A 20,384-nucleotide genomic window follows, 5' to 3' on the forward strand; every position below is an offset into this window, starting at 1 on the left:
ACCATAGTAAAATATGGCCTACTATATAGTACATAATCCTTGCGGTAACACCCAGTATTTTTTGAGAACATATCAAGGAAGCCATATAATCGAATCTGAACCCTTTCTTAGAATCTGTAACAATCTGTTTTCTTTCTCATTGTAATCCAGATCTTTAAAAGCATATCTCTTGGGCAGCCTGGGGGGCTCAGTGGTTTAATGCTTCCTTCAGCCCAGGGTGTGATCTAGGAGACCTGGGATCGAGTCCCATGTCGGGCTCCCTGAATAGAGCCTGCTTCTCTGTCTCTCCCTCTCCATCTCTCATGAATAAATAAATAAAAATCTTAAAAAAAATAAAAGCTTATCTCTTTAGATCTACCAATGCCTTAACTAGATTCTTTATCATAAATCAAATTTCAAATACATATTCAATGTTTACTCTGTTTTAGATATTATACTTGGACTTTACACCTCCTGTGGTTTAGTGGAGAAGAAAGACAAAGAGACAGTGTGGTGGATTCTAAAATATGGGTGTGGAGGGTCTGGGATTGTAGCCTCTTGCAAGCTAACAGGTTAGCCTGTTTCATGGATGCTGTTATAAGACACAAGACTCCTGGGTCAGAGACAAAGGACTTGATTATTCATTGTCAGAGTTTCATGTTGGTTTGTGTTGGATTATTCCCCCCATGTCCCCTGTTATGGGCAGAATTGCATTTCTCCATAATTTGTATGTTGAAGCAATAAGCTCCATTACCTTAGAATAATGGAGATAGGGCCTTTAAAGACATGATTAATTTAAAAGTAGACCAGTAGGAGGGGCCTCAACCCAGTCTAACTGGTGTCCTTATAAAAAGAGGAAACCTATGCACACAGAGAGACACCAGGAATGCTTGGGCACAGAATAAAGACCAAGTGAGAGTACAGTGAGAAGGCAGTCATCGACAGTCCAAGGGAGAGGCTTCAGGAGAAACCAAACCTGTCAATGTCTTGATCTGGGACTTCTAGCCTCCAGAACTGGGAGGGAATAAATTCTATTGTAAGCTTCCCAGTCTGTGGTATTTTGTTATGACAGCCCCAGCAGACATATAGCCCCTAAGTCTGGTAGGGACAATGCAAACAGCCCATTATGGATGTGTGAAGTGGGTTGCATTATAAGAGAAGCTCACTGAATTCAGGGGATGACTGATTTCCCAGTATGGGAAATTAGTCCTGCTTTTGTCCAGCGGGGAGATGTTATCATCCTTCAAGACTGCTTGCTGCCAACACAGGCCTAAGAAATGGCACATAAAAAAAAAAAAAAAAAAAAAAAAAAAGGAATGGCACGTGTGGGGAACCTGGCTGGCTCAGTCAGTGGAGTGTGCAACTCTGGATCTTGTGGTTATAAGTTCAAGCCCCATGCTGGGTGTAGAGATTACTTAATAAAATCTTTAATTAAAAAAGGAGAAAGAAATGGCATGTGTAAAAAGTGATCAAGGACTTAACATTCTTGGTATATCCAGCAAAAATGTTCAAGACGCACGGCAGATTGCTTCTCCCAATGTAAGTATGCTGCTCTCCCTCCCCTTGTTGAACCCACCTCCCAATCGCCACCTGGGCACAGGTAGCAACTGACGTAATAGCCTCATATGTATCCCTCCAGATGTACACATGCATGTGCAAATTTTTTGATTAATGCTTTATAAAAAAAATGAGATTTTGCTTTCCTCACTCAATAGTATCTCATGCAAATTCTCCTAGGTTAACTTAATACAGTTCTACTTTATCCTTTTTAATGGCTGCGTAATATCACATATGTGGATCTTCCATAATAGGTAGTCCTTTCTTTTTTTTTTTTTTTAATAGGTAGTCCTTTCTTATCAAGTGTTCACTTTGTTTTCAGATTTTGCCACAACAAATATTGTAGCAAATACAAATTCTTATGGATAAGTCTATATACACTCGTGGTCTTATTACCAGTGGAGTGATTGGGGCAAATGAATATTGTGATTCAGTGCCTTGGTTCTTTCCTGAATCTGAACCTTCCTGGTTGTAACAGACAGTGACTCCCATGGCAAGTCCAATTCTATGGTATTGTTTGAGAAACTACTGCTGGATTTTCAACTTAATATCCATTTCATCAGCCCTGTCATTGTGTGTGAGAGCAAACTGCACACGCTTTAATAAGTCCTTTTTTATTTCAGCCATCTAGAGAAGATTATATTTAGTCTACAACTGAAAATCCTGGCTTTCCCAATATATTTTAAATTTTAATAAAATACTGCACATATTCAAGATGACAGCACTCTCCTGTCCTTGGTAGAGAAACTGCCTTTGGGTTGCTTTTCTAGAAAAGATATAAGATTAGTACAAATCAGGATGCCTGGGTAGCTCAGCAGTTAAGCATTTGCCTTTGGCTCAGGGTGTGATCCCCAGGTCCTGGGATCGAGTCCCACATCAGGCTTCCTTTGGGGAGCCTGCTTCTCCCTCTGCCTATATCTCTGTGCCTCTCTGTGTCTTTTATGAATAAATAAATAATTTTTTAAAAGATTAGTATGAATCTATTAATTGTTTAATATTGTATGTGTTAGGGGATCCCTGGGTGGCTCAGTAGTTTAGCGCCTGCCTTCAGCCCGGGGTGTGATCCTGGAGTCCCGGGATCAAGTCCCGAATCAGGCTCCCTGCGTGGAACCTGCTTCTCCCTCTGCCTGTGTCTCTGCCTCTCTCTCTCTCTCTCTCCGTGTCTTTCATAAATAAGTAAATTAAAAAAAATGTACGTGTTATATTTCAACTGGAAAGCGCTGTTTATCTTTCATCAGAGCCCCTGGGCATTGGAAAAACCAACTCCATGGAGTTCCCTCTTCTCACAGAGCAATGCCAGACCTTCTTCATTCCTCCTCTGTTATGCAACCAGATAGAACAATCTTCATGTGTTGGCTGATGGCTTTTGAGTACAAATGAAAGAAGAGAGAAGCAAGTCACTGTGTTTTTTTGAAACTACATGTGGCTTATTTCATTCAATAATAACCAGAGAGATTTGTTTGCATGCTTTTGGACTCCCTCACCCCAGTGCCTTTTTAGCGTTTTTCTTGAAACTTTCACACTGAAAAATAATCATTTGAGGATGGGAATAAAAACCAAGTCAAACAGCACATCTGTTTAAATCATTTATTTCAACACAGGCATTGTTCTAAGTTGGCACCTTGTCTTGTAACACTTTTATCTACAGAACAAGATTGAGAACAATTACTTAAAAGTATTATTTGACATTTTAACAAAAGTGCATAAGGCTTGTTTCAGAAACACAGGTGTACCAGTCACAAAGAGCCCCCAAGTGGTAATACGTTCAGAAACTTGCTGGGAAAGTAAAATATTTACATATTTATCCTACACATGTAAATGGGATATTCTAAAGCATCATCACTACTGTTAACCATAAACTCTTACCAGTAAGTCCTCTTTAACCTTCTGGCATTCCATAGAGTGCTTTTATGGGGGTGGGAGTTCTTCCATTTTATTTCCATCTTCATTGTAACCTAAGTGGACTTACTTTCACTACCTCTAGTACAGGCATACATTTACCTTCTACACAAAACTGTTTTTATCCACTTTTAATCAGTCAAAACCTTGTTAGTAGCAGTTGGAAGTTTTTTTTTTTTTTTGGAAGTTTTATTAACATCAATGTATTTACAAATGTAAGGGAGTAAATTATTTAGAAGGAGGTCTCTAAAAATTAAAATAATCTCATTAAGTGCCCCCCCGCCCCCGCTTCCAGGTAGGCTCCATGCCCAGTGTGGAACCCAATGCTGGGCTTAAAACTCTCAACCCTGAGATCAAGACTTGACCCAAGATCAAGAGTCATACACTCTATCAACTGAGTCAACCAGGGGCCCAAGGCCCATTTTAAATAAACTTTACAGTGTAAAATTGAAGTCCATTATCTAAACAAGTTAATAACTTAAAGGTACTTATTAAAATGGATTCCCTCATGATTTACTCCATTTATGTGGATATTTATTTTAATAATGACTATATTCTTTAGAACACAGTAAGGGGCATAAAAATGACTATTATAAATTACTATAGCTGTACCAAAAATGACTACTGAAAAGCAGCGATTTATATGTTAAAATACATAGATATTTGCTCTACTTCTTTAACGAAGTATTCTATAAAAGTATAAAACTATAGAAGGTGCTGGGGTATTTTTTTTTAAAGATTTATTTATTCATTTGAGAGAGGGAGAGAAGAGAGAGGGGCAGAGGGAGAGGGAATCTTCAAGCAGACTCTCTGCTGAGCACAGAGCCTGGTATGGGGCTCGGTCCCACGACCCTGAGATCACAACCTGAGCTGAAATGGAGTCAGATGCCCAACCAACTGACCCATCCACGTACCCCTAGAAGGTACTATTTTTATGAATTTTCTGTTTCCTTGATTCTTGAGCCAGGCCAACAAGCAAACATTACAAACAGTGTGAGTGAGCATCAGTCACTAATTACCTTTGAATTCAAATAGGAGATTCTAGAGAATCTAGAGAAGGAAGGTCTCAGAGTAATTGTTTATTCTCAGCTTAACTGACTGTTGATATATCCTAAACTCAGTGAAAAATAAGCTAACTTCATTTCACCTTTTGTAACATACATGTAACTCTGAGTGTTTACTGAAATGGAACTTGGGAGCTGATTGTTTTTCAAAAATTAAGAAGCTTAATATTAAAATGTAAACTCTATTTTCAAGTTATATGGGAAGCATAAGTTGTGGTTTATGAAAATTGCACTTAAATAATCAGATAAATAGTAGGGGAAGGGGAAAGGTAGAATCTACAAACATAAATTAAAAAAGAATATAATGTTATTCTTTACCATTTAAATTGAAATATTCAGAACAGTTGATTTAAAATCCTTTTATCAGTCTCTTTCAGCTTGATATTGGTCAGAGCCTGGACTTTAAAACAATTTACAGATTTAAGGAATAGCTTTCATGTTAGTTAACACATGTTTATTAGTTTTGAGTTTCATGGGAAGGATGTAACCACCCCTGGTATTTTGCTTCCAGGCATAGCAATGGTTAGGAGGATAAAAATAACATAGTTCTTTCTTGCATTTCTATCAGTTCCAGATCTCTGTATGCTTAACCAACACTATCATTATCCTTAATTTATGTGGATGAAACAGACTAGGTGAGAAAAATAGGAAACAGAATTGGATCAGGAAGCAAATATAAAGCAATCCTAATGAAATCCACTCCTGGGGACCTTAGTAGCGCTAAGATCCCAGACGGCAGGTTTTCTGTAGTTCTAGAGAATTATCTTCATTGCCATCTATTGGTGTTTATCCTATAAGGAGGGCAAGTTCCAGAAGTTCTGTCTGGCAGCTAAAGAATTAGAAAAACAAGTTATGAAGAGTATTTAGTTTAGATAAATTATTAAAGGAATCATAGTGATATGTCCTTAGAAGCTCTGCCTTACAACTTCCCATGGGTTTGGTAAGTTATTCTGCAAAGAAGCCAGTGAATGCGGGTGTGTCTGATCTGAGCAGGATTTTAGGAGCTTGGCCAAAGCTACTGCTTGATATTCATAACTAAAATGTCCACATGAAATAAAGTGTTCTATCCTGCAAATAAAGAAAATCCAGAAATGAGTAGTCCCAGAGAAGCGGGGAAAACCAGTTAGGGAGAGGGCTGCAGTGAGGATGCCAGTCCCGTGAAGGATGTCTATTTACCTGCATCCCCAGTCATGCTCACTTCCTAAACAGGAAATTCTGTGGCCAAGCCACCTTCTGTACCATCATGCTACCTGGCCTGAGTCCTTGACTTGATTAAAATTCAGGATAGTAATAACATAGTTATTTACCAAGTCAGCTAATCCCTACAAATATCTTCAAAGGTATTCCTAAGTGGTACTAATATTTTTGGCTTAATAGGGATTCAGCTTCTCATCTATAACTTCAATAAATACATCAAACATCTGCCTCCCTGGCTTCACTATGGATCTAACAGAGTGCCCTTATGAAACTTCCCTTATCTTTGTTTGAAAGGAAAAATAACACCCACCAACCCTAAACCTCCTAAATTCTAGGTCAAACAGAAGGATAACATATCCTCCATTGTCATCATCCCTACACTTTATTTAATGTCATGAATATAGGGTGTGGATTGGAAGGGGCAATACAGAAATTTGTAACTAATAACTTACTCAAGCTATTAGTTTGGCATGTGCCTGGGATATTAGGGCTGTAAATCACAATGAAAGGTGTAAAAAAGTTAGGGAGAAAGTAAAGCAGAAAGCCAAAACTGGACAGTGAATTAGAGATTAAGTCGGGGGAGGGGAGAGAGGCCAAGAATATATACACAGAGAGCAAACAGTAGAGAATCCCCCCAAATAAGAATTCATTCATTCTAGAATTTAGAAAGCATAGGTATATGGCGTGGGGAAAGGAGGAAAGTGAATTTGGGTTTTTCAGAGCAGGCGCTGCTCAGACCAGATCTTTTTTATACTGTCCTTCTCAAGGGCATACATATTTACACTTTATTTCCATCATAAGCTTTTGGAGGAAAGGTTATGCATTTTACTGAAGAGGGCTCACAGTTCTGACTCTTTGTCATTTTCATCCAGATAGTATTCGTCATCCGTGGTTGTGTCTGTATCACAATCTGAGTCTCCTGGATTCTCTTCATAGATATTAAGTGGTGCACTTGGAGATAAGGCATCTTCTGGCATCTGGTTGCTAGGAGAATTTGAGCTTGATAGCTCTGTTGGATTAGGAGGGTTAGTTACACCATCTTTCAGGAAGCCAGGGTTCTTAAGAAAACTTGGCTTCCATAATCTTCCTTGTGTGAGTGACCTCTTTACATTCTCCAAGAAAGCCAACTGTTGTTCTTTTCCAAAAATTCCATAGTCAATGGGTCTGGATATAGATGTTGAAAACTTGGGACCCATTTTTGTCCTGCCGCTACACAAAGTCCGATTTTCATTTGCATCACAGGAAGAAAGCTCAGAAAAGGATCTGAATCTTCGACTGTACCTGCTATCGCTAGAGAATTCATTCCCAAGGGTCAGGTGACTGAGGGCATTGTCAATAGACATGCTCTCAGAAAAATGGCGCTCCCTGACTTTGGGAGGATGACTTTTGCGTACCAGATGACCATGCACATTGATGCTTTTTAAACTGTTTGAACGATAGGAGTGGGATTCAGGCTCCCACTCCAGAAATGAAGCACTTCTTTGTTGTTGGTGATAAGTGGCCAGTGGGATGCTTACTCTGGATTTCTCTGCAGGCTCCAATGGAAAAGGAGGGTTCAGTCTTCCCTGAGGGTCAGAGGAGTCTGTTTCCCCAAGGCTGGTGAATGTGGGTTGGGCCAAGTCTCCTGACTCTCTTTCCAAAGTCTGAGCTGCTGCTACATCTTTAGACTTCTGATACTGTGATGATGATTCTGAGATATTTTTAGACTCCTTCTGACATAGTTGTGAAATGCCATTAGAATTCTGATTGCTTGAACGTGTAGAAGCTTCTCGGTTGGATGTTACAGTAACCTGGAGAGAGTTCTCTGATTTCTCCACATCCATTCCATCACTACTCAACCTGCATTCATTGCTGGAGTCTATGGACTTTCGAGTAGGCTCAGGGGACAGCGGGTTGCACTCAGGTGTGCCAAGAGATAGACTGCCAGAGGCAGAACTGTTCCCACTTTGGGGGAAGATGGTAGCTACATGTCTTCTGGGGCTTAAATCTTTAGCTGGGAATTTTCTGCTTGCTTTGGACATGGCTGCCAATTTGTGTTTAACGAAAGATCTGTTTTTCCCTTTTTCTGGGTTATCCACGCTGGTCTTATTTTTGTTGCTTCCTATAGGAAATGAAGGTTGATCCCATGCCCACTTCTGCCTTTCGTCTTCAGCTTTGCCATCCTCTGTCATCCTTATCTCCTGACTCCTTTGAGGTTCAGACTGCAAAGTGTCTAAATCTGGTTCACCTGAACAAGTCCCTTCGTCAAGCTGTAGTTTATGCAAAGCTGGCATAAGGGCAAAAACTTGGCTTTCCAAGTCAGAAAGTGCTTTATTAGTCTCTTTTTGGAAATCTGTTCCAATTTCCCCACTTACTTGCCCAGGCTGCAATCCATTGGTGCTTCCAACCATACCTACACTTGTGATAGCTTTCTGAAGGCATTCTGCAGTTTCAGTAGCTGTAATGGCCATCCCACACCCTGCACACTCCCCGGAACTTCTTATGGTTTGGGAATTTCCAGCATCCTCTTCCGAATGAGCCGGAAGATTAGAAGGACCGCTGTTACCTGATTTAATGGACTGTTGACAATTTTCGGATTTCTCTTCTGTACCTTTTTTTACCTGAAGCATAGATGAAGGATGCAGGGTTTCACTTTGCCATTTTTTCCCTTTCTCCTTTCTGCTTTGTGAATCACCTACAGGTGTCTGAGTGAAGTTATCTGGGGAAATCTCTCTAGTTTTCGATTCTCCTTTGTGAGAGGTAACACCTGTCTCAGGAGCCATCTCCTGTAACGTTGGCTTGGAGGGCCTGAGGCCTGGTAAAGCAGTCATGTCCTCAGTGGTGTGAGAAAGACAATGGCTCTTCTCCTGAGTTGAGCTGACCAGCACCTCTAGACCTTTGGAAGAAGATGTTCCAGACTGCTCCTGTGTAGAATAATTTAGTTTGTCCTTTTCAAAAGCACTAGGAAATGTTTCAGTCTCCACTTTAGTTGATTCTGTAAGTGAATCGATTTGCTGTGTATACTGTTCAAGAATGTCACAGAATTTTTTGCTGTATTTCCTTGGTAGAGTGTAATATATTGAAACCACCTCAAGACATTTTACATTATCTTCATCACCAGAAACGGAAAACATGCTAGTAGTCTTAAATTTATGTAATGCTTTCCCACTTTCTTTTATTGACATGTCTGAAGTAAAAGGTAAAGGGTCTTCACTTGAAAGGGAAAATAGACCTATCCCAGAGGTAGTAATTTTACCATCTTTTTCAGTGCCTTCTCGAAAGTTTTCCTTTTGGTGGTGTCTTTTGGGTAAAGAACAATCTCTAACAGAGGAGTTATTTTCTAGAGGGCTAATGATTGTCTCCCAAGGTTTTAGTGTTAGAGCAGAAGCATCTGTGTTTGAAAGCAAGCATTTTTCTCTTTCATCTTTCCCATTTGAGGCATCTGGTACCCCTAAAGGACATGACACAGCCCTTTTGATGAGGAACGGAAGTGGTCCTTTTCTAACAGAAGCAAATCCAATGGTTTTCATATTTGTCATCTGCTTTGTGGCTTCAGGTGCTACTGAGATTGAGTCTGAAACTGCTTTGGAATATTTGCTTTCTGACTCCAAAGAACTGGAACTGAATTTGTTTGATGTGTACTTCCCTGTTGGGTCTTCCACATTATTTTTGATTTGGAATGGAAGTGGTTCATTCCTAAATGAAGAAGCCATTATCTTACCTCCCGACTTTCTGTTATTGATGAGAAAACTGGCTGATCTTGGTGAGCTGTGGTAAGTTGTATGAACCTTAGGACATTTGGAATTGCTTTGATTCATCTCAATGAGGTTACTATTATCACTTGAAGGTGCTGACCTACCTTCCGTTTTACTTAACTTTTCAAAACAGGATATGCATCGTCTTATTTTTCCTTTTTCTTTTCCATCTGTGAAAGGACGGTGAGAACGGCCTCTGACAGCATCAACCTCCTCATTATGTACAAGCATACAATTAGCATTACTCTTTTGGTTTTCTGAGGGGCTTAAAGCAAACTGATCATTTTGGGTTTTGCTATCATTGTCTTTTTGTTCTCTTTCTCCCAGAGATGGATCCTTGCCTGGAGGACTGTTCCTAGAGAACACCATTGTAGAAGGAATCACCAGTGCATCAAGGAAAGAATTATTCGATGGTGAGGAATCAGGTAGTATACCTGAGGACAGACCTAAAGGATCACATGGGATCTTGTGACTAGCAGCTGATTTGCTACGGTTCGTAGAATGAGTTGTGGCACATTGTTCTTCCTTGGTATCTAAACTAGCAGGTTTTTCTGGAGACTGTGCATTTTGATTATCAGCAAGTTCAGAGCTCCAGTGGTTATTTCTAATAATGCCTGAAATATCTTCATTGCTTACTCTTACTTCCTGGTGACTACCTTGCTTTGAGCTGGGAAAAGATGTTGTTCTGCTTTCCTGAATGAAAGGAAGGGAAGTTGTTGAGCCAACTCTTCTACTCCCAGTATAACTCTTATCTTTTTTTAGTTCATTGGATTTATCTCTGTGTGATATATGAATTTTGGATATCTCTTTCCTAGAAACAACTCCGGGTGACCTTCTGGAACTTACAGTGGTAGGTGTGTTAAGAGCAAGTCCTTTGTTCTTGGCTGAGTCCTGGGAGAGGGGATTTCGAGCATCAGGGGAAGGGTTAGAGATTACAGTCTGTGAGTCATGTTGGGGTATTTCACTTGTCATGTTTGTCTGGTCCTTCTTGTTTAGCTGTTTGTCTTCTTCCAAAATAGATTCATTCAAGTCTTTCTCATTATTCACTTCTGTGACCAAGATATTGGGTGGGCTCTCAGTAAGAGGTGGAGAACCAACAGAAATCCTCTTGGTCACAGTGACTTCTGTATAGGTTTTTATTGGAAGAGAGGCAGACTCAATTTTCTGCACAGTGACTGTGGGATTCTGAAAGACAGGACTCTGAGGATTCGTTCTGTCATCAGAAATTTGGGAGAAGGAAGTTTTAAATGGGGATGCTAGAGTCTGAGCAATTTCAAATGAGTAAGGTTCTTTGTTTATGTGTATATCTGTGGGAGGACTGCCCTGTTGACCTACTGACCTCCCAGATTTGATATGATAGCTTGGCCCTGTCATAGGGCAAACATTTGGTGTGCTGAAATGAGTCGACTGGCTTCCATTACCTTGTGACACCTCCATACTCTCCAGAGTGGACATTTGAGAATCAAACTGCCAGGAATGTGGCTCTGCTTGATCTCTGAATGTATGTGTTCTGTAACCAGGAGAAAATGATCCCCAGTGTTGAGAAGGAACACTGTGGCCATGGGCAGCTAATGTATTATTTGCTTCAATGGAAATCATTTCGAAGTCTCTGTCAGAAGCAGTGAATGGATACCTGCTTTGATGGAAGTCAGACCAGGAAGAATGTTCTTCCTGTTGGTCCCAAAAAGGACTTTGTCTAAATCTCTGTTCCCTGGTTCGTCCAAAGGTATTGCTTGAGAAAGACCTAGCAAATGAGTTTTCTTGATGGTAGAATGGCATATTCTCTGAGTTCTCAAACGGGTCAGGACTCATTGCATTATCCATGGGGGCATTAAAATGAACACTTGGGTGAACACTCTGTGAATGGTAAAATTCACATCTCCTATTCTCCTGAAAAAATTTGGGATACATGTACTGGTCAGCAGTGTCAATCTCCATTGGTGATGGTGCCCTCAGGAACTCTTCCTGGGGCTGCCTATCTCCAGAAGAGTCTGATCTATTCCATATGATGGATGAGAGAGGAATCCTCTTTGGGCTCTGCTGGTATCTTGGTGGTATAAACCCACTCTTGTTCTGAGTGATGGCTGGAAAATGTAAGCTTCTTGCTGTGAAATATCTTGTGGCTGGTGAAGCTGATTGTTGTCTGCTGTCAAAACACAGAGAAGTACTACCAAAGGTATTCTTTTGCACATAATCTTCTTTTAAGAGTCTGGGCTCCCTTGTCCTGTACATATCATAAATTGTTCTTGTTCTAGGAGAGAAAGTTTTAAAACCTTCCCTCGGGGCTCCTGGTCTTAGGATGTCATAGATAGACATGTTAGAAGGTCCATTATGGTGGTTTTTGTGCTGTCCTGTGATATTAGAACAAAAGTGACTGAACTGTGTTTTTGATCTGTAGTTAAGAGGTGTTGCGGTCTTCACCGAGCTTGAACATTGTTCCTGAGCCAGTTTGTGATCTAAATCATCTAAAACTGAAGGGAGAATACGAGTCAGTTTTTTTATAGAACATTTTACAGTCTAATAATAATTAGAGCTGTTGAGGCCCCTCTTCAAGAAATAAAGTCATTTGGGCAGCCTGGGTGGCTCAGTAGTTTAGCGCTGCCTTCAGCCCAGGGCGTGATCCTGGAGACCCGGGATCGAGTCCCACGTCAGGCTCCCTGCATGAAGCCTGCTTCTCCCTCTGCCTGTGTCTCTGCCTCTCTCTCTGTGTCTCTCGTGAATAAATAAATAAAATCTTAAAAAATAATAAAGTCATTTAATATTTTATTTTTATTTTGTATTTTTAAAAAGATTTTATTTATTATTCATGAGAGAGAGAGAGAGAGAGAGAGAGAAAGAGAGAGAGAGAGAGAGGCAGAGACACAGGCAGAGGGAGAAGCAGGCTCCTTGCAGGGAGCCCGATGTGGGACTTGATCCCAGGATTCCAGGATCACGCCCTGGGCCAAAGGCAGGCACCAAACCACTGAGCCACCCAGGGATCCCCTATTTTGTATTTTTTTTTTAAGTAGGCTCCATGCCCAGCACAAAGTCCAATGTGGACCTTGAACTCACGACCCTGAGATCAACACGTGCGCCAAAATCAAAGAGTTGGGTGCCTAACCACTGAGCAACCCAGGCGCCCTTATAACTTTATTTTTATATAAATGTGATGACATTAATTTTGATTATGTTCTTTAAGATATACTGAATTTTACAAGGTTATAGTAGAAGCTTCTTATTCATACTTTTTCAAAATTAACCTTCGATAATGCCTTTAAGGACATAAAGTTATATATTTTTTCTAACAGTAAAATTTTGATCGTATGTTTGTTGTTGTGTTTTTTAGTTCATCGTTTGTGTCACTGGGTGGCTAAAATATTTCCCACTATGTTTACCTCAGAGGATCGCAATAAAAATGAGAGTCTGTAAGTGGCATGCGATTTCTCAGTTGTACTGTTAAGAAAATAGCCTTATCACCAAAAGGTTAAGTATATGATTTATGAACATACTTATTCGGATGGACTTGAACAAGATATAAAGGTTAAAGTTCTATGCAATGTTGTTAAATGATATGCTAATGCTGGCTTGTTTTTCCCAGGAAAATGAAGATCCATTATCACCTCTATAACATAATACTTTCTTAAAGATTTTTTTTTTTTTTTATTCATGATCGACAGAGAGGGAGGGAGAGAGAGAGAGAGAGGCAGAGACACAGGCAGAGGAAGAAGCAGGCTCCATGCAGGGAGCCCGACGTGGGACTCCGTTCTGGGTCTGGAGGATCATGCCCTGGGCCGAAGGCAGCGCTAAACCGCTGAGCCACCGGGGCTCCCAACATAATACTTTCTATGTGTCAGGTCTAGTTCTAAACACTTAATTAATTAACTCATTAGATCCTCACAGACCCTTATACAATTGGTACTATCACTATGCTTGTTTTATAAATGAGGAAACTAGGCGTGAACAGATTAAGTTGTCAAGGTCACACAATAGTAGGTGGATCCAGGCACTCTGTCTCCTGAGTCCACATAATGCGATGCCTGTGCCATAAAAGTTCACTTTTCATTTTCTCTTTTAATGAACTATAAAGATGATTTCCCTGTAAGCTCACGATGTTACAAGGATTTGAATTTGCTGTTGTTAAGCAATGTTTATGTTTCTCTTGGTGGCAAGGTCAGAGGCTGATGTCCAAATCAGAGCCCAATGACCACCTTTTAATATGGAGGACCTGCGGCAGCCCAAACCCCAGAGACCATGCTTACTAGGACCATAGCCTCTGTGACCTCAGACAAGACACAGGATATTTTCAGTTGGTTAGTGTTTCTTTGAATCATGCTTACTTAATCATATTTGATCTCTTTTCTTCAAGAAAAACTTACAGAATCTAAATAGAACCATAATCTTTTAAGGTTTCCAGATTCCCTAAAGCCCATCCTCTAGTGGATATATTTTACCATATTCATTTTACAATAAATACAAGCAAGTAGATTAAGTATGTATGTATGTATGTATTTATTTATTTATTTAGATTATGTATTTATTAAGGAAATGTTCATTAATGACAATCAAATCTGGTATGAGAAATAAATTATGGGATTATTTAAATTGCTGAAGAAGTCACACCTTTCCTTCTGAGTTACATAAAATGGTGCACTTTCTCCTTAAATTATTTGTCATTAAAAAATTTCACCTGAACTATTCAATGAGAAGGAAAGTGAGGCATATCAGTATCTGTGAATGTGGGTGGGATGTATTTGTGGGCATGTCAACTATCTTAGGGCAGGAGCTGAAGAAATTTTTGATGTCTGTTTTGGATTTTTCCAACACTATTTTATTTGTAAGCTAGTTCCTATTTAAGTTTGCACAGCCAGCAGAAGAACTAATCTTGAGCATTAAAGATCTCTAAGGAATTCTTCAGGGAATCAACCTGAAGAAAAAAAGTTATTTATCTCCCATCTCTGAAATAATTCCCTATACCCATACATACAAGAATACAACAATGCCAAACTGTAAAGTGAGGTAAAAAGAAAAAACTATGTAATGAGTAAAAGAAAAATCTGTCTTTAAAACAAATTATAATAAAATCTTTTTGATTTCTGCTCTTCCTTTTAAGCTATTTGTAGTTTTTTTCCCCCTTAAATAAAGTCTTTGCTGCCTACAAAAGCAGTATGTGATTATAAAAGAAAATACAAGGAAGTATGACAAAAAGGTAAAATTCTCTTGAATTCTTCTCTAGATGTAACTAACTACCCTTATCATCCCCATAGCAGGATTTTAAATCATTGAAAAATGCTGTTTTATTCATTACTGTTAAGGTTAAAAAAAAATTCTGTTTTGTGTTTCCTCTTTATATTCAAAGAAGCCAAATCATTTTTTTTCATGTCATAAAGAGTAGCTCTCCTGTACTAGCAAAACCTTTGTTTTATAACAGAGATTTTCTTCTTTGTTTTGTAATCAAGATATTGTAACTTCTGAAGCCAGTTTTCTGCCAGGAACCATGTAACTGAGAGGTTGAACTGGCCACCCCACCTGTCCCAACTACAGCACTGAGGGGAGGTCATTGCCTTTGGAAACCGAATTCAGTTCCTCAGGGTGAAGCTGGTGAATAGACTTCAGAGTTCACTGTTCAAATGGCTGGGCTTATTTTAATATGGAATAACCTATGTAAAGGGGAGCTGTGCTTATTATCCACATAATAAGATCCATGTGCATGTGGTTACTTTTGGAATCTGTCTCAGTTGTAATTGTTATCTGTTGTTCAAGGTTAGTTGTTTAACAACAATTAGGTTTCATCATAGTGCATTTAGGTACTGACTAGGAATAATAAAAATCTATTTAGAACAATAAACTTTATAGCCACATTTCTTAAAAATGCATTTCCTTTTACCTGAGGTTAAATATTAAACATTATTATCATTCGACAGATTTATCAGCCTTGGTCTGAGCATATTTGCTTAGATTATATTTAAATATAAGTTTCTTGGGATGCCTGGGTGGCTCAGTGGTTGAGCATCTGCCTTCAGCTCAGGGCGTGATCCCAGAGTTGGGGGATTGAGTCCCACATCGGGCTCACCGCAGGGAGCCTGTTTCTCCCTCTGCCTGTCTCTGCCTTTCTCTCTGTATCTCTCATGAATAAATAAATAAAATCTTTAAAAATATATATATAAGATTCTTTAATATTTGTGTTAATGGCATATAACAGCCTCCTCTTCAGATAAGGTGAACAAAAGGATTTCAAAAATAAAGTACAGGGTTTGAGCATAAGTATATAAGCATTATATACAACTGTAATCATTACTTGCTTTAGTGCAAGGAGTCCCAAAGGCAGTTTCATGTATAGTCTTACCTTGGAAGAACTCATTTTCCAGCAGTGAAGCATCCCACGGGGGCATGCCACTTCCCTCCCTCATGCTTGTTGGCCTTGGGACAAATACACCATCAACTGGTTGATTTTCCAGAGGTGAGTTGTGTATTTTTGCCTGCTAATTTTAAAACAGAAAATGCAGTATTATTTCTGGACTTCTCTAGCCAGAATACTCACATGTCCCCACATAAATGTCCCAAACCTAAAATTCTTCATCTAAAGACCGCAAATCAATTTTTCTAGCACATAACTTCTCAACTTACAGTGTTTCATTATTTCTGCCATTTGTAAGTGATCCCAAACTTCTCTATACCTACACGAATTGTTTTTAGCATGAGTCTTCAAGCAATATATTGAGTTTCTGCCAAATACACCTAGAAACTTACACAGCACGACACAAATCTTAGGGAGTTTCCTGGAATAGAGGAAAGAAATTGGCTTCTCTTGAATTGGGGGGTGTTGTCTCCACGGCCCCAATGGCTGGAATTTTATATTTCTTAGCACTGTCCCTGCTGAAGCTTATAGCCGACCTTAAGATTTAGGAACTTGATGGATTTAGTGGAAAACAACGACTATTCCTACCCTTGGAGTTCATGGAGAATGGTAGGACCTCCCAGATACATATGCAACTGATAAACAGTTCTGAATCAAAGGTGCTAAAAAGTATGACCTTATACATGTGTGGGTTTTTTTTTGGAAACACCAATGCTAGTTTTAGAGAGTTTAGGAGAACGATGTAAAGCTAATGTTTTCCTTTCTAGCATGATTTCTCCAAATCCATCATGGCCCTACTTTCAAGCGCTAATTTGTCTCCATGACCTTGGGGGATGGTCCACTCCCACACCTTCACTTTCTTTTGCCAAAACTGCATTTGCATCTTCTCTGTCACACAGGCTCTGTCGCTTGTGATCCACTGTGACTCCTTCTGCACCTGTGCCTGAATAAGGCCAGCAGTCCCTTCCTGGCTGATCTTGCAAGTCAGTGCACTCACTCTGAGATCCAGTGCTTGCAGCTTGGTTCCCACTCCCCCTCCAAGTTTTCTCTTTCCATTTGACGTTTGCCATTACATTTCATCTCCCCTTAAAAGCTTAAGACCAGGGGATCACTGGGTGGCTCAGCAGTTTAGCACCTGCCTTCCGCCCAGGGCGTGACCCCCGAGTTCCAGGATTGAGTCCTACATTGGGCTCCCTGCATGGAGCCTGCTTCTCCCTTTGCCTGTGTCTCTGCCTCTCTCTCTCTCTCTCTGTGTGTCTCTCGTGAATAAATTAATAAAATCTTAAAAAAAAAAAAGCTTAAGACCAAATCTCTAATTTTTCTGAAGCTCCAACTATGTTACTTCTCTGTCGCAGGTTTGTCCAATTCCAAACCCCAGGTTTTCTTGATTTCTATGTTCCTCACAAGTCAGGATTTTCACTCCTGCCTGTTGTTTTCTCAAGATATAGGTCATTTTTTGTAGGAACCCTGCCCACATTTCACTGCTCTTCAGTTCTATAGGCAAAGAATGGGATAGGAGACACACAGAGGTTTATGAATAAGAGAGAAACAATCCTGTGATAACTTATGCAGGTCATTGGATATAATGTAACATTCTAATATAAAATTCAGAAGTAAACAAATATTAAAGGCAAAACAACTACAGTGAGATACCAATTGGATAAAACTGGAAACCAATCAGATTAGATGCATCTGATTAAAAGAATAGCAAGCATCATTGTCTCTCAAGCATTTTAACACTGAAACAAACTTTAGGTTTCCTCTGTGTAGATCAGAACACATCCCTTTTGGCCTCCTGGATCATATGTTTTTATAATGAGAATTTATACTTAAATGAAAAATACTTGGACTGAGGGCTCAGGTGAGGAGATGAACCTTTTAAAGCTATGAAGGATTGTTATGCTCTAGAGACGCTGAATACTACCCCCTTTGGTTATATGTCTGCCCGGAGCCTCTGGTTCAAGACTGATGCTACTCATCCAACGTGTTATCCCACACACAGGTACAAACTATGTGACTAAGAGAAAATACAGAGTTTATTTACACTCAACTTAAATCAGCAAGGACATTTTTTTCAGTGATGAAATGGTTAAACAAGTAACTGCTGGTCAATAGTAGGTACCAGGCATACTACTACTGCTCTATAGATCTCTTTTATTAGAACTATATGTGAGTAGTTACTGTTACTATTAACTAGTATTATTAGCAGCAGCAACAGTACATTGCATATTCTAGGCAACATGCTTAGGGTTTTATGCAGGTTACCTTATTTCATTGTTTTAACCACATTATGATGTTGGTACTATTACTATTCCCACTTTGGGAAAATTGCACTTGGGAGAAATGAAGTTTCAAGAGGTTGGGTCATTTGCTTCAGATCACACTGGTGGAGGGAAGGCTTCTTTCCCAGTCTCTGAGATTCCACAGCCCAGGCTGAATTGCCTCTCTTTGCTGTTTTATTAGTTTATTAGTACACTATGCTTTAGCTGGAAGCATCTTCTGAGGCCAAACACAGGTCTGAGAGCTGCTGGGGGGACGTTTCCTGGTATCCAGAATGGAGGTAAATCCCTCTTGGGGCCAGAGCACACGTGGATTCTCAGTCGGGACTCTTGTCTCAGATTCAGAATCCTCCACAAAACAATGATTCATGACATGAAGTTGCCATAAAAGAAAAAGCCTAATTCCCATTCCTGGCCTAGAGGATGAGGTTCAGAGTCATGTTGAAAATGCTCTTCCAACCCTTAATTTCAGCCACTCCTCCTCAACAATCTCTCTTCAAAGGCCTGGTATTCCAAGCTCACTACACACAGTTCTCTAGAAAACCGTGCCCTTCCTCCTAGACCGCCACGCCTCTGCTCCTGATCTTTGCTCTCTCTCCTCCTTTTCTCCTGGAAAATGGAGTCACATCCATCAGAGTCCAGCTTGTGGCTCACTGTACATATTATTACCGGTGATGTCCTATGGAAGTTGTTTACATTCTTTCCACTTTTGCTTTACCACTGGACCTCTCTCCCCTTCCCACCTACCACATATTTCAGTCCCCACCCTGGTCCAGGAAACAAGGACCCTGGATCAGGACCCTGGAGGTGGACCAACTTCTAAAAGAACAAAGAGAGCTAGTGTTCACCTCTGTATCCTGAGCACCCAGCATGGCATCAGCAGGTAAGTGACTCACGAATATTTACTGAGCTGAATTCCAACACCACTCTTGCCACCATATCATTTCCCACTTCTGAACTTCTCTATCACATTTTTGTAGAGCCACTTGATACCAACTACCTTATCTTTGAACAAAATCACTCACGTATTCCATTTTCGATATACTTGCAAAATATCCTCTCATTGGATCCTTAGAACAAGTTTTCAAATTAAGTAGGGATTATCATTCCCATTCTGCAGATGGAAAAATGGAGTCTGGGATAAGTGCCTTCTTTAAGCTCTAGGCATAATAAATGGTAGCATTAGCTGCTCACACTCATATTATCTGACCCCTAACCCTGTTCTTTCCATTATGTTGCTTTTTACTGGTATTTTACTCACGGACATGATCTTTAATTAGATGGTAAACTCTATGGACAAAAACGTTGCTTTCAATGTTCCAGACCTTCCAGGCCCTCAATGCACACACAGCCATGGCCTGACTGATGATACAGCAGGGTAGAAGACTATGTATATGAGATTTCTATCAGTACAAAAATCAAGACACACAGTATATACAATATTAGGACTCAGAAAAGCATGACTGAGGCAAATTATGAGCTCTACACCAGTCCAAATCCTAGTTCTGCCCCTTATTAGCGGTATAACTTTGGACAAGATAACCTTTTGGTACTTTTGGTTCTTTCTTGGTAAAATGAAGACATAATAGTAATGACAATAGCAGCAACACCCATTCCCCAGCCCCATAGGGCTGCTATGATGATTACATGAATTAATGGCTGTGAATACTTTAGAATGGTGTCTAGCACTTGCTGAATCGTCATTGTTAGCCATTCCTATTCTGTGGTTACAGAGGATTTCGCAGGGGACTCCTCCTGAGGCTTACAGTCAAATGAATTAGAAAATCGTTCCAAAGAATTAGAAGCCAGAATCTCAAAATGATTAGAAGCCAGAGGCTCTTAAGATCTCAGTTCTATTCTCGGGGATCCCTGGGTGGCTCAGTGGTTTGGCGCCTGCCTTTGGCCCAGGACACGATCCTGGAGTCCCGGGATTGAGTCCCATATTGGGCTCCTGGCATGGAGCCTACTTCTCCCTCCTCCTGTGTCTCTGCCTCTCTCTCTCTCTCTCTCTCTCATGAATAAATAAATAAGAAAGAAAGAAAGAAAGAAAGAAAGAAAGAAAGAAAGAAAGAAAGAAATAGCCTACCCTTTGGCCAAAAAAAAAAAAAAAAAATCTCAGTTCTATCATCAAACATGGTACATAAAACAGGCTGAGCAAAATGCAGCCTTTTACTCAATCCAGCTCACTCCACTGATACTGTCTGCAATTCTAACATGACAAGACAAACAAACCTTCTGTCACAGAGTAACCTTAGACCATTTGAGAACTTCCTTAGGTGGCCAAACCTGTAGGACAGCTGTCGGAGTTGAAGCCTGAGCTCACTGATGTTATCAAACACCC

At 40.0% G+C, this 20,384-nt stretch overlaps 1 protein-coding gene across 8 annotated transcripts in view; it reads right to left on the reverse strand.

The window, feature by feature from the left end:
* Positions 1 to 3,109: 3,109 nt before the first annotated feature.
* Positions 3,110 to 20,384, reverse strand: part of EXPH5 (exophilin 5) — a 93,151-nt gene continuing 75,876 nt past the window's right edge. For 6 of the 8 annotated variants that reach the window (XM_072821861.1, XM_072821859.1, XM_072821862.1 and 3 more), the window contains 2 exons: positions 15,753 to 15,888; positions 3,110 to 11,901 (listed from right to left, as the gene is read on the reverse strand). In XM_072821861.1, the coding sequence (XP_072677962.1) occupies positions 6,536 to 11,901; positions 15,753 to 15,888 (5,502 nt within the window). In that variant the 3' untranslated portion in view covers positions 3,110 to 6,535. The remainder of the gene's footprint in view (positions 11,902 to 15,752; positions 15,889 to 20,384) is intronic. The other 2 variants (XM_072821860.1, XM_072821864.1) reach the window with 1 other exon arrangement.

This window comes from Canis lupus, chromosome 3 (genome assembly GCF_048164855.1).
Source record: "Canis lupus baileyi chromosome 3, mCanLup2.hap1, whole genome shotgun sequence".
Lineage (NCBI taxonomy): Eukaryota > Metazoa > Chordata > Mammalia > Carnivora > Canidae > Canis > Canis lupus.